At 43.2% G+C, this 14039-nt stretch overlaps 8 protein-coding genes across 8 annotated transcripts; 5 read left to right on the forward strand and 3 right to left on the reverse strand.

Moving 5' to 3' along the window:
• Window positions 1-214: 214 nt before the first annotated feature.
• Window positions 215-1956, forward strand: SAMD00019534_005060 (hypothetical protein; the record flags this gene model as incomplete). The annotated part of the gene is made up of 5 exons (XM_012903939.1): window positions 215-229; window positions 425-454; window positions 542-1323; window positions 1390-1501; window positions 1570-1956. The coding sequence occupies 5 exons, from the start codon at window positions 215-217 to the stop codon at window positions 1954-1956; spliced, it is 1326 nt and encodes a 441-aa protein (XP_012759393.1).
• Window positions 1957-2204: 248 nt separating this feature from the next.
• Window positions 2205-3259, reverse strand: SAMD00019534_005070 (hypothetical protein; the record flags this gene model as incomplete). The annotated part of the gene is made up of 2 exons (XM_012903940.1): window positions 2205-2739; window positions 2835-3259. The coding sequence occupies 2 exons, from the start codon at window positions 3257-3259 to the stop codon at window positions 2205-2207; spliced, it is 960 nt and encodes a 319-aa protein (XP_012759394.1).
• A 420-nt stretch (window positions 3260-3679) lies between these two features.
• SAMD00019534_005080 (hypothetical protein) lies at window positions 3680-4343 on the forward strand (the record flags this gene model as incomplete). Its single annotated transcript, XM_012903941.1, has 3 exons — window positions 3680-3759; window positions 3922-4028; window positions 4135-4343. The coding sequence occupies 3 exons, from the start codon at window positions 3680-3682 to the stop codon at window positions 4341-4343; spliced, it is 396 nt and encodes a 131-aa protein (XP_012759395.1).
• A 1207-nt stretch (window positions 4344-5550) lies between these two features.
• On the forward strand, window positions 5551-7076 carry SAMD00019534_005090 (hypothetical protein; the record flags this gene model as incomplete). The annotated part of the gene is made up of 2 exons (XM_012903942.1): window positions 5551-5552; window positions 6338-7076. Coding segments are annotated over 2 exons (741 nt in total), but the record flags the coding sequence as incomplete, so codon positions are not given.
• Window positions 7077-7310: 234 nt separating this feature from the next.
• Window positions 7311-7879, reverse strand: SAMD00019534_005100 (hypothetical protein; the record flags this gene model as incomplete). The annotated part of the gene is made up of 3 exons (XM_012903943.1): window positions 7311-7435; window positions 7510-7656; window positions 7732-7879. The coding sequence occupies 3 exons, from the start codon at window positions 7877-7879 to the stop codon at window positions 7311-7313; spliced, it is 420 nt and encodes a 139-aa protein (XP_012759397.1).
• A 369-nt stretch (window positions 7880-8248) lies between these two features.
• SAMD00019534_005110 (hypothetical protein) lies at window positions 8249-9019 on the forward strand (the record flags this gene model as incomplete). Its single annotated transcript, XM_012903944.1, has 3 exons — window positions 8249-8413; window positions 8510-8874; window positions 8956-9019. The coding sequence occupies 3 exons, from the start codon at window positions 8249-8251 to the stop codon at window positions 9017-9019; spliced, it is 594 nt and encodes a 197-aa protein (XP_012759398.1).
• A 234-nt stretch (window positions 9020-9253) lies between these two features.
• Window positions 9254-10442, reverse strand: SAMD00019534_005120 (hypothetical protein; the record flags this gene model as incomplete). The annotated part of the gene is made up of 2 exons (XM_012903945.1): window positions 9254-9583; window positions 9669-10442. 2 exons carry the CDS (start codon window positions 10440-10442, stop codon window positions 9254-9256), a joined length of 1104 nt encoding a protein of 367 aa, XP_012759399.1.
• Window positions 10443-11263: 821 nt separating this feature from the next.
• On the forward strand, window positions 11264-14003 carry SAMD00019534_005130 (hypothetical protein; the record flags this gene model as incomplete). The annotated part of the gene is made up of 6 exons (XM_012903946.1): window positions 11264-11477; window positions 11538-13048; window positions 13114-13286; window positions 13356-13429; window positions 13500-13621; window positions 13704-14003. The coding sequence occupies 6 exons, from the start codon at window positions 11264-11266 to the stop codon at window positions 14001-14003; spliced, it is 2394 nt and encodes a 797-aa protein (XP_012759400.1).
• Between the last annotated feature and the right edge of the window lie 36 nt (window positions 14004-14039).

Genomic DNA, 14039 nt, shown 5'->3' on the forward strand with positions numbered 1-14039 from the left:
CGAATTGGATTGAAAATGGCTGTTGAAGGTTGTTTGCATCATGTTTGAAAGAAAGTATGACACTTGTTGTATGGTGTTGAATCATTTCATTTCAATTCCATTCCAATCAATCAATCATTAAACAGGTAGATAGATAGATATAAGAAAATCATGAAGGGATTGTTTCAATTGTTTATACTATTGGCATTGGCAATGATTGCCGCATCGCAATCATATGAACCAAACTGGCGTATGTATCATCTACCATCAATCCATCCATTCATCCACTCAATGACATACTGGCTGACATTCAATCACTCCATTCTCCAATCATATAGCCGTAGGTTGACTGATTATTGATTGTCAAGTGATTGGCCTCGTCCCTATTTCGTACATTTACTAACATCCACTCACTCACTCAATCATTCATATTCCAAACAAACAGTCAATCAACTCACGTCCACTTCCATTGTGGGTAAGTAGCAGTCATGTCCTGGACGACCATTCGCCTCACTCATTCAATCCACTCATTCCACCCAACCGATCAATCACATGACATTAGTATGATCAATCCAAGTTTGGTATCTTCATTCATTGGGGTGTCTACAGTGTCCCTGCATTCGCCGTTCCCGTTGCCCCAGGTGCTGAGTGGTATTGGTACAACCTAGAGACACCATCATCAGACAATGGTGCCACCCAAGCCTACCACAACGCCTCGTTTGGTCCAGACTTCACCTACCAGCAGTTTGCACCAATGTTCCGCGCCAACCTCTTTGACGCAGACCAATGGGCAGAGTTGTTCGTCCAGTCCGGCGCCAAGTACGTCGTTCTGACCAGCAAGCATCACGATGGTTTCTGCAACTGGCCCTCTGACCAGAGCTGGGGCTGGAACTCGGTGGACGTAGGTCCCGGCATCGACATTGTCGGCATGCTCTCCAAAGCCGTCAAGAACACCGGTCTGCACATGGGACTCTACCACTCGCTGTTCGAATGGTTCAACCCAATCTACTTGGCCGACAAGAACTCGGGCAACCCACCCACCAGAGACGTCTACATCACCGACGTGTTGCAGCCAATGCTCAAGGACATTGTCAACTCGTACGAGCCAGAGGTGATCTGGGCCGATGGCGACTGGGATGAGAACTCCACCTACTGGCAATCCACTGAGTTCCTGGCCTGGCTCTACACCAACTCCTCCGTAAAGGACACCGTCGTCACCAACGATCGTTGGGGAGCAGACTGTGGTGGTGTTAACGGCGGCTACTGGACTCCATCCGATCGTTTCAACCCAGGCAAGTTGCTCACTCACAAGTGGGAGAACTGTTACACTATTGGTACATCATGGTATGTTTGGTTGATTGGATGTGATTGAATGTGATTGATTGACACTTGGGCCTTCACACAAATTAGGGGATACAACCAAAATGAGGCCTTGATTTGGTACCAGAACACAACATCCCTCATCCAGACCCTCGTGTCCACTGTCAGCTGTGGAGGCAACCTCTTGCTTGATGTTGGCCCCGTAAGTACCCCCTGGAATCATCCCGATATCCCATCACTCACACTCAACTCCAACAACAACAACTGTAGACCTTTGATGGAGTGATCCCAATGATCATGCAAGAGAGATTGATGGGCATGGGAGAATGGTTGAACGTCAGTGGAGAGGCTATCTACAACTCGACTTGGTGGCGTGCACAGAATGATACTATCGACGAGACCATCTGGTACACGACCAACTCTGACTCTGGTGCCGTCTACGCCATTTCGTTCATCTGGCCAGAGGACTACCAACTCACCCTGGTGCACCCAGTCGTCACCTCCAAGACCACCGTCGAGCTGCTCGGCTACAATGGCCCAGAGCTCAGCTTCAAGTCCCTCGGTCAGTCTGGTATGGAGATCAAACTGCCTATGATGGCACCCGGATCCTTCCCACCACATGGTGTCTACACATTCAAGCTCCTCAATGTGCTCTAAGATCACCTCCTTCCTTCCTTCCCACATGCCATCCATGTTGGCAACACGGAAACACCCTGTTGCCGACAATCCAACACGCCATGTGGCGCGAATAAACTTTGGGGAAACAGCAGACTACGACGTCGCATGCACACTCCCCTTTGATAGTAGTCATATATGTTCTCGATATTGTTAGTTTATTGCTGCTTCGTTGTTGCTTCGTGAGCGTGATGCCAGCCAGGCGCAGTGGCGCGTAGTCGTTACTGCGTTTACTCGGACAACCTCTTCTGGATCAGCTCGACGGCCTCTTTGGTGAGGACGAGCGTGTCCTTCTGCAGGATCGAGTAGACGTTGATGCCACGCTGTGGGAGCAGGTCGATGTGTTTCAGGTTGAAGGCGGCCAGACTGAGGTTGGCGGCAATGTCGCTGTCCACCAACAGACTCCTGCCCCAGACCTCGGGCAGCAGAGCTTCCAGCTCTTTGGTGCGATGTGAGCCGAGCTGCAGCGAGTCGACAATGACCAGCTTGTTCTGTGCCAGCTTGGTGGACAGGGCCACCTTGAGAGCGAGTGCGCGCACCTTCTTGGGCAGTGAAAAGGAGTGATCTCTTGGCTTGGGAGGGAAGGCTCTTGCTCCACCTCTCATCTGAATGGCGTGGTTAGTACCCTGACGAGCACGACCATTACCCTTCTGTGACATTGGCTTCTTGTTGGTACGATCAATGTCGCCCATGTTCTGTGCATAATGAGTGCCCTGCATGGCCTTGGCTCTCTGCCATCTAACAACTCTATGAAGTAGATCGACTCTGTATGTATGCGTGCGAATGAGGTGAGAGTTAGTCGCACTGAACTTGATTGATTGATTGATTGATTGAATGAATGAATGATGTTGATGACTAACCTCAAGGGAGTGTTGAAGATGCTCTTTAACAGGACGACATTGTCTACGCTGTGCTTGGTTGTTAAGCTGATGACGGGCACGGTGAACGTTGCACCTGGTGTGAGGATGGCATTATGTTCAAAGTGCTCGGATACTGTCTTTTCAATGTTGTTGTTGACTGCTGGGGCTGGTGCGGCGGCAGCAGTTGAGAATGACTTGCGTCCATTCAATGTAATATTATATTTGTTGTTGTTGTTTGAGTTGTTGTTTGAGTTGTTGTTGTTGTTGATTTGAGTGGATGATGTGATAAAGCGTGATGATGTTGGGTTCGAAAGATTATACAGGTTGATGATGCCTCTTGAGTTGGTGATGAGACTTCCATTGCCAAGCATCGATGTGCTGGACAGTCTGGTCGGTGCAGACAGCAATGATCTTATTCCAAGCATTGTGTCAATCTATGTATGTGTATGGTCGCGGTCAAATGATGTGTGTAGGCCTGGCTGTGTTGTCTAGCTGTGCTGTTGTTGCTGCTGCTCTGTGTCGCCCTGTAGTCTACTCGCGAATAAGTTAACTTGTTGTCGTTTACTTGAAAGCTTAAACACAAACAAAAAAGACGTATACGTAATCTGACAGGTAGTTGTTGTGCGGATTGTCGTCTTCAAAGTCCATCATTCACATTGAGAGAGATGATTTAATTTTATTTTTTTTGATCAACAAAATTAGATGGGCTTGTGTGTGGATGGTCCTTTTCATCAGAAGTTCGATTGGTAGTGTGTTTGTTTGAAAGACGAATGAAAGTAGCGGATTGATAATCATACATACATTCATACAATTATACATTATATACATATATACATACATACAACATGTCAAAGAACGGTGTGTGGCAATTACAGAGAGTAGCGATCAACTACTGTCAACACTCTGGCAGCAGCAAACATATTAGGTATGACCAGAGATGTTGATGTGATTGATGGTCGTGTCGACACGACATCGACTTTGGACGACCCATCATGATGGTTCGATCACTCATTCATTCAATCAATCATACGATCAACTGTATCTAACTGATCATCAACATCAATCATCCGATAAATCAAACAAACAGAAATATACTACCTACTCAGATTGTTGAGTTCAAGGAGGCCAACCCTCAAATAGAGTTCGAGGAGGTCGTCAAGAGCGGTTCACATCCATCATTTCTAGCTACATATGGTATGATCAAAGCAGCAGCAACAACATACTACTTGGATGACTCTAGTCACTTACTCATTCATTCGATCAATCATTCAAACATTCGACAACGACAACAACATTATAGCATCAGGTAAACAAAAGTTTGTTCCTCTGCGTGGAAGGGAAGAGGATAAGATTATCAAGCATCTGCAGAATCTGAAAGACACAACAGGTAACAAGCCAAGGAAGTTTGGCGATCGCTATATCACCAAGACTGAATCAATTCAAGGTCTATGGCATCCTTTCTTGGATCTCAAGAATGTCAACGAGCAACAACAGCAACAACAGCAGTAATAATAATAATAATAATAAAGGCTCGCGAACAATCGGGAGTGGCGTGCGTGGCGATTCGATATATGATATGATATCAAGAGTAGAGATCGAATGGATACAAGTTGGTTAGTTGACATATGTCATCCTTGCTTGGTACCAATCATTAGAGGTTGTGTGGCGACTCTACACATTCATTCGTATAAGTTAGCGTATCGATTGCCAGCAGACGATTGCCMAACATCCATCCATCCACAACCATCCAGCCATCAAACCATCCATCCATCCTTCCATCAAGTATTCATTCATACTTTCACCCTCAAACACACAAACACAGGTGGCAATGAGGTCCTCGCCCATTCACTCCATTATGTGTTTGATTGATTGTTAGTAGTGAGTGTGCAGTGTGATGGTGATCGATTGTGGTTGACGTTTCGTAACTTTTAGCTATTGATTGGAGAACAGACGCTCTAAATAGAGCTTCCACATCTTAACTCTCTGCCATTTTGTGAGACATGTCTTATGGTGATGTTGTTGGGTATAAATTCATATAAACATTTATGTACTGAATGATTGCATATGGATTGTACTCGTTTCGTAACAATAAGCTTTTGATTCTAGAATAGACGCTCCCTGATGGTACCACAACAATCATTAATGGAATGGCTAGGTGGTGCCAGGGGGTATTGCATGGGCCAGGCCTTATCCAATCCTTATCACCAGAGGGCTACTCCATTTGTCCACACACACAAACACAAAGCCAATCAATTAATCAATGACATCGACTGATCAATCAAATCCAATCCGATTCAATCCATTGGCGTTGGTTTCAGTTTAACAAGTCCATCGAACCTACAAGTGTGATGGACCACCACTCAAGATGGTCTATAATTGATAGACAAACGTGATAGCGATCTGGATGAACACCACCATCGAGTTGAGCGATGATGGGAGTCTCATCGGTCCTAAATATAATTGATGAGATATCAACTTGATCACAATCTTGATTGTGATTATAAGTGTAAGGTTTGTTTATGTGTGTGTTTGTACAAACATGTATTATTATTTGTACAACTTCATTCAATCAATCAATTAATTAATCAAACCAAATATATATAATGTAGATAGGTAATCCAATTCAATTTACTTATTCTGTAAACTAATAGAATATATATATATATATTATACAACATTATATATTAGTACCAATACCATACCATTTACAACGATAATGTAGGTGTTACCCTCATATTCCCTAAAGATGGTATTTACCTTCCCATCATGGTAGTCAGTTCGCATTTTACCAGGGACAATACTCTTTTGGAAATTCAATCCGTCATCAACTTCATCATTATTATGTGTTGTGTTAGAGAATGTGTGTGTGAATGTGTTAAAGTGTATGCTTATCAATTGATCAAACATGGATGATGTTGATGTGGACATCGGCAAAGTATAAGTCTGTGTTTAGTGTGGTTCACATCAAAGTGTGTTGTTGTCCATTCATTGGCGATAGATTATACGGCATTTAGAGTCGGGGTTGGGATGTATATACCATGATCTGACCAAATGTAACCCTGGAAAGGGGACTGATTGACCTTATCAAGCAATCTCCTGTTGTCCCAACAATACCATTCACACACTAATCCGTCCATCACTGCAGCATTTGCAACAGTCACAGTCAGTTGTTAGTATCCCTTCCCTCATTCATACATTTATATTGGGGTTGTATCAATGTCATATGACACATCATCATCATCATGGTAGTCCACATCTGAATCATCTTCAACACACTGAGTCACACACTCAAACACACACACGCTGAATAAATCCATCGATCAATCAATCAGACCAACCAAGTACATCTTCATTAGATAGATATATCAATCCACTCCATCTTCCTCAATCTTATTCACATAATACATCATAATATTATTTATCTTCAATGCAAGTCCCAAGTGACTAACAACAAATATTAATAATAATATGCCACAAAATAATAATAATCATGGATCATCCAGGAATTCGAACAAAGCAATGTTGGCCCAACACGCCTTCCGCAAGATATACAATCAATTATATGGAAAGAATGATGGACGCTGGGAATATGTGGTCCTGCGTCGACCCGTGTACCAGTGGCTGGCGGACCACGATGCGCCCTATGTCCGCTCATCACAACCCGAGAAATTGACCGAGGCCATCAATGAGATATTCGATATAATATTGAGCATACTGGAGATGCTCAGATGCTCGCCATCACTGCTGTCCACAATCGTCTACTACTCCAACAAGTTTGTGGCACGCACTGGATTGAAACACAATCAATTGTTCAATCTGCTGTTGACGAGCACCATCGTCACCATCAAGTTCTGGTCAGAGAGCGCACCCATCAACAATAAGATGCTGTCAGATATCTTTGAGTTTCCCGTGCAGGACATCAATCTGATGGAGCAACGCTTCCTGTCTGGTATCGAGTACGAGCTATGTATCAATGAGGATCAGATCGATTCCTTCATGTCCAATGTCGAGAAGGCATTGAACACTGGTCCATCATCTACAAAGTTGTTGCTAGTGTCAACATCATCATCATCATCAGACGATGCCACTGTTCCATCAACATCATCATCAGCATGCTCGACTTCAATATCATCAACATCAACATCATTATCTTCTTCTTCTTCATCCTCTGCCTCTTCATCCATTCATTGCATGGAGAGCCAAACAGTGTTCTCCAATCATCTGTCGCCGACGACTGCCATCTAGTATCCAGCCATCTAGTTCGCCAACTCCAACTGCCTTGTACATAATGTATGAATCAATCACACACACATCCTGGTTCTCGTCCAAGACCAGGACTTCTTCCTTTCCTTTCCTTTTCTCTTGCTCGATGTCCAATAAACTCTACGCAACATACTACCTCTGTGGACGACGTGTTAGGTCAGCCGCCCACAAGGTATATTCGAATAATAGTCTACAGGAGTTTATTGTGCTTGCCTACTTGCTATTGGCAGCCAAAGCCTCCTTCATCTTCTCCTCTATAAACTCCTTCTGTTGATCGCGACCATCACCTGTCTCTTCACTACCACCTGTCTCATCTTTATAGTTCTCACTGCTCCAAACTTTATTGATTGATTGATTGATTGACGAGTTAGTAAATGTATAAGCGTACGAATCTCGCACAACATGAACATACCAGCTCTATTCTTATTGACAGTTGTTGGCTTTGCTATTGTACAGTTGATAGTCCTTCCGAATATCTCACTATCATTCATGTTGTCCATTGCATCCAATGCATCCTCTCTTGATTCAAACTCAATGAAGCAGAATCCTTTATGTTTATCTATTGATATGATTGATTGAACGAGTAGAGTAAGTATATCATCTATGATGCATCACATCATAGTCAGATACTCACGTGTCTTGTGATCCATTGGAAGAGAGATATCGACTATGTCACCAAATGGGATGAAGGCACCCCTGAGAGTATCCAGTGTTACATTATCCTCAAGGCCACCGACGTATAGTGTCTTCTTATTATTGTTATTCGTTGATGAAGTGGACATGATGATGACTGAGTGTCATAGTGTTGGTTGAGTTCACCTTTTTACGTCTTCTTGGTCTCATTCATTCATTCATTCATTTGTCACAAATCATGCGTGTCCATCTATCTGTTGACAATTCAACAACAACACCAACAACAAGATAAGATGACATAGGATATCATAAAGTGTAACAATACATTACATCTATAATGGATATTGACATTGAATGATTGTTTTATTGTCCCGCTGATGAGCGTGTTGACCAAAACTCGGTCCGAGTCTTTGTTGCTGTTGGTCCGTGGACCAAATATCTCGAATGTTGGTGATATTGTTTATCTAATAAGTAATCGTGTCGTACTTATATTTGTATATATACATAAGACAATCAATATGTCTACAACTAATGGAAAGAAAGAGTCAACTGTTGCGACAACTGTTGCAGCAACGACGGATACAGGTGATACAATATTACTAGAAGCACAGTTGGAGCAAGATGAGAAGAAACTGAATCAACTCTTGACCTTTGTAAAGGAGGAGAGAGATAAAGGAAACACAGTATGTGTTGGTTGTCGATATATCAAGCATCATTATCACATGACAGGTCACTCACTCACATCCCTACCTACGACAACTCCACCATCATTATCTTAGCGCTTGAACAAATCAAGAGAAGAACTACAGGCACTCAATAACAAACTAGATCAATTGAAAGAGTCGATGGCAGCTAATGTATGTTATTGCAATGAGGTGGACGTAAAGATGGCTGGCTTGCTGACTGACATTGTCATGACACAGTCCAAACAAACAAAGAATGAATGTATAGAATTAAAGAAGCAACTATATGAACTACAACAAAAGACAGCAGTGTCAGAGACACAGATACAGACAATCATTACAGCCTCCAGTGTGCCACAGGACGAGTTGGTCAAACTGAAGGATGAGGCTCGCGCCAACCTATTGTACATACAGGAGAAGTATCAACAGCTGCAGAAAGAGTCCAAGGCTAGAGAGGATGAGTAAGTATCATGTGCTCATTCATCTTCATTCGCATTCATTCCATTCACTGACACCATTCAATCAATCAATCAATCCAACAGTCTTAAGAATACATTCTTTTTGTTGAATGAACAGGAGAAGACACTTAAAGGACAGCTGTCTTGATCATGGAGGATGTAAAGGACCTTGTAAGAATACCTGCCAATCAATCCAGGATCAATCAATCAATCAATCAACCAAACAATCAATATAGGCCGTGGATGACAATCCATTTATTTATTATCATGTACATGACATCATCGCTTGTGATGCTTTGCTTGCAATTGGATGGATCAATGGTTGGTTATCCATTATCCATCATATGTATATATATATAATGTATGTATGACTTGTTGTCTTCTAACTTGACTTCTTCTTGTCGATGTTGTTGCCTACAGTTGTTGTTGTCCTATGTCCACTCTTTGTTACGTTGCCATTACCATTGCCATTGCTGATTTCCCTCTCTTGCTTTGTTGAGCTCCATTTAGCCATGTATATTTGAACGGTTGTGACAAAGTTGCCAATTGACAGTATGACAAAGATGATGCCCATGACGGCCACCTGCCACTCCAACGACTTTGCCGAGTACAACAAGAATGTGACACCATTAAACAACTCAAAGCAATGTACCAGAATGAGGAATGGCAATAAGAACAGTGCGCTAGGTGTCCAACCAGGATCGCTAATCATCTGTTGTTGGTAAGTGCGAGTAGAGTATGTGTTAGTATGAGCAAGGACATGTCCATGTGGACAAAGGGATAACATGATACTTTACATTCTCTCCAGTGACATCCATTATGTTTGCTTTGCCCATTGCTGTTAACTTGTAAAGTTGCCCTTGTTGATATTTGCTGGAAAGGATCTGGACAAGACCTTGGAGACCAGAGATGTAGGTCAGCTGAGGCAGGAAGTGTGTGAACGACGCAGAGTAGGGTGGCCAGAGCAGGTTGGTGAGCGAGCCAGCGATGGACATGTAGTGATGTGTGATCCACCATGGTCGGATGGACGAGCCGTTGACCAGAAGGATGTTCTCGCGCAGCGCCAGAGTGACGTAATAGTACAGCATCCATATCTGCCATGTGGTCATGATGAATGTGTTGCTGGGGAACAGCAGCAGCAAGACGACAAAGCCGAGGAACTGGGGATTGGTCTTGGACTTGAACTTCTCGTACTCGGTCTTGAGACGGAAGCGCTCGCCCTCGCGATAGTGCTTCACGTTGACCTGGCCCAGGAAGAGACGGACAAACATGCTGCCCGTCTCGGGCAGGAACGTCTTTTTCGACTGTTTGATCGTGTTGCGGATGTCGCCAATCTTGCTCTTCATTTCGCTGGCCTCCTCCGAGCTGGGCAGAGCGGGCAGACGACGTGCGAGCTGGTTGGTGGCCTTGTCCTGCTTGTCCAACGTGCTGCATATCTCGTCCAAGTTTTTGAAGCCAGCATTGATCTGCTCCTTGAAATTGTAGCCCTTCTCCTTCAACGTTGCCTGACTCTTCTCCAAGTCATTTATCTCTTTCTGCAGTTCAAATAACTCCTTTTCATTTGCACTCATAATTGATTCCATTTGGAGATAATCAATTATCTCTCTCTAACTCTAATAGATAAGTATGTAGAATGAATACTTGGGTTTGATTGATTGATTGATTGATTGATTGGGTGAATGAATGATTGAGTGGTGTGTTGTGTGAATGAATGAAAGGATGTTGTGTGAGTCACTCACTGACTTTACTTTGGGTCAAGATCTGTGTGTGTTTATGTGTGTGTACAAGTGTATTTGAATGAATGAAAGGATGAATGTTTAGTGGTTGTCAACTAAAGTGAGGCTAGCATGATATATGAGATATAAGATATTTTGAATGTTATTGAGCAGGGTCCAATGACATCTCCATCTACTTTATAACACAACTCAAACAACAATGTTCAACAACACACACATTTGACAAGAAGGTTCCCATGCTTGCAAATCAATTCCCTTTTATGGAAATTTGTGTGTTTATATTGAAACCTGTGTTCAGTTCACCTTTCTTTCTTCTCAATTCACTTGTCTTGTAATTCACTGTGGTGCTGTTTGATACCAAAGTAAGGGATGGTATGATACCTCTTTCCGTCGTCCGGTCGTGATGGCTGGACCCGCTGAATCATCGCAAGTACATCCATCAATAATAATTTATGTTGAGATAATGATTGTCTACATGACCTTGAATTTTGGAACTTCTAAGAAAAATATCTCTATTCCCTGTTTTAAAAGTTTGGGCGCTAATAGTCATCATCAAATGAACAAATAATATTATACCTAACAACTAAATATAAATACATCATACATATATATATATATATATATTACATACAATGTCTAACTTTAAAGCATCATTTATGAAGGACTTGAGTGCTAATCCACAACATAGTACACAGAAGAGTAGTCAATATAATACACCACCAAAGACAACAACATCAGCAACAAACAATCTAGATCACGATGATGACTTTGATACATCTATCAGTGGATTCAACGATGATTATAATGATGACAATACAACAACTACAGTGTCAACATCATCAACATCAACATCAATGAAGAGGAAGAATGGTATGTTGAGTGTGATTGATTGATTGGATGGATGATCTCGAGATCACTAACACAATATAGAAGATGGAGATATCTTTCAACCATTGAAGAAACAGACGACTTATGTTGACTTGGATGATACTACAAACGATGATAATAATAATGGTGGTGATGCTAATCAGAGCTTCTCATTCGGACTTGATGATGCTGACGACCAAGTCGATCCACCTCCAGTCGACATTGATGATATGTTGGCACAGAGACAGGCTCTCTTGGATGATGATGATGACTTTGTTGCAACAACAAAGAAGCCTACATCGACCACGACTACATACACTGCCACTTGGTCTTGGAAGAATGATAATGGTGATTATGTCATCTACAAACCTGATGTGTGTAAGCGCATTGAGGATGCATACGCTGCTCAGCCCAAGGGCAACTTCAAGGTGGACTCTGAGAGATTGATCGACTTTGGCAAGATGATCCAGAGAAGAATTGACAATCCAAACAAGATACGTCAGGTCAAGAGAGAGTTGAGCAAGGCCACCACCAGTGGTGCCCCCGCCTCAAAGCCCTCAACATCGACTTTTGGATCAAAGCCAACAACCACAACCTCTAATGTGTCTGCCATCAAGAAGCCAACAAACTCTGTTCCAACAACGTTCACTCCTCCACAGAACAAGCCGAGCAACAATGGAGGTGGTGGCTCGAACTCATCATCCACATCAACATCTTCAACATCATCGTCTGCTAGACCAACTGCGCCAGATCCAATGGCATTCTGGAGTTGGAAAGGAGACCTGGGATGGAACATCTACGAGGAGGGACTGAGTGTGAAGATTGAGGAAGCATTCGTCAACAACAAGAAGAGAGTTCAGATTGACGACGACAGATACATCGACTTGGAGTACAATGCACAGAAACGTTATGATGATATCAATAAGATGAGACCAATCAAGAGAGAGATCAGAGGTCAGCAATCATCATCCTCCTCGTCATCATCGTCATCCTCGAATCAACAGGCCACTACGACAACCAAACCATCGACACCAAAGCAGCCCACTCAGTCGTCTTCGTCTTCTTCCTCCTCAAACAAGAGCAACGCTCCTCCTCCCGCCAAGACTGGCTCAACAATCACATCATTCTTCTCCAAGACCAATCAATCATCATCAAGCGGCACCACGCCAAAGAAGGACAACAATGTCAGCACAGACAAGAGCGACAAGATTGGCAAAGGACGTGGCCAGTGGAAATGGCTCTCGGACAATGGTTGGGTTGAGTACAGTGGCGAGGTGAGCGAGGTCATTGAGGGTGGCTTCTTTGCCAACGTGGCGGATCTGGTCATCACCGTTGCACCAGGTGAGAAAAGGTTAATCGACTACAAATCAATGCTACAAAGAAGATTGGACGATCCAGAGTTGAAGAGGTCCATCAAGAGATATGTCGACCTGAATCCAATGTCTTTGGCCAACAAGCCCAAGGACTCGCCAAAGAAGAAGCCCACATATCCGGTGTACAATGACGATGACTTTATCGATGCACCATCAAGTCCATACGACAGCAACACAGATGACATCGACCTTGATGACCCAGTATGTATATCAAACTCGCACACAACCTTGTCTCCCTTACTTACCCTTCTTGTCCTCACCCATAGTACTTCCTACAAAGAAAGAGAGCACTTTACAAGTGTGGAGACGAATATGTCGAGCTGGACAACATACAGAGTTGGTTCGAGTTGATTGAGGAGAAGAGAGCAAAGTTCAAGATTCAAAGTCAGACAATATTCCCTCCAAATGGCAAGCTCAATCAAAAGATATCACTTTATGGGTATGTACATTGGTACTCACTCATTCATCCATATTCATACATACTTACTATTGTGGACTGATCATTTAGAGGTGATATTACAACATTGGAGATAGATGCCATTGTGAACGCCGCAAGAACTTCATTGCTCGGAGGTGGTGGAAGTAAGTATATCAGTGTGGCTGTCAGACATGGACATGTTACTAACTTTGTTTGTACTCACTCACTCTTTAGTCGATGGTGCTATTCATAGAGCAGCTGGACCAGGACTGCTCAGGGAGTGTGAATCATTGAATGGATGCAAGGTTGGCCAATCAAAGATAACAAAGGGATACAGGCTACCAGCCAAATATATCGTATGTACTCTGGAATGCGAACCAATCCAAGTTGGCACGAATGACCAATCAACTAACCAAACCCACACACAATGACGATTAGATACATACTGTTGGACCAATGGATGCCAACTCTGATGCACTCAAGAGTTGTTACAAGACAACGATGGGACTCATGTTGGAGAATCAGATACGTACCGTGGCGTTGTGTTGTGTTGCCACAGGTGTCTATGGATTCCCAGCCGAGGAGGCAGCACATATCTCCATCCGTTACGTCCGTGAGTGGCTACAACTCAATCACAACAAGGTGGACAGGATCATCTTCTGTGTCTTCACCACTGAAGACTACAAGATCTATGGCAAGTTATTGCAGACCTACTTCCCTGTGCATCCAGAGGCATAATAATAATAAAGTAAAGTATTCCTTGTATGGAGGTTT

The sequence above is a fragment of the Acytostelium subglobosum genome, assembly GCF_000787575.1.
Source record: "Acytostelium subglobosum LB1 DNA, scaffold: scaffold1, whole genome shotgun sequence".
Classification (NCBI taxonomy): domain Eukaryota; phylum Evosea; class Eumycetozoa; order Acytosteliales; family Acytosteliaceae; genus Acytostelium; species Acytostelium subglobosum.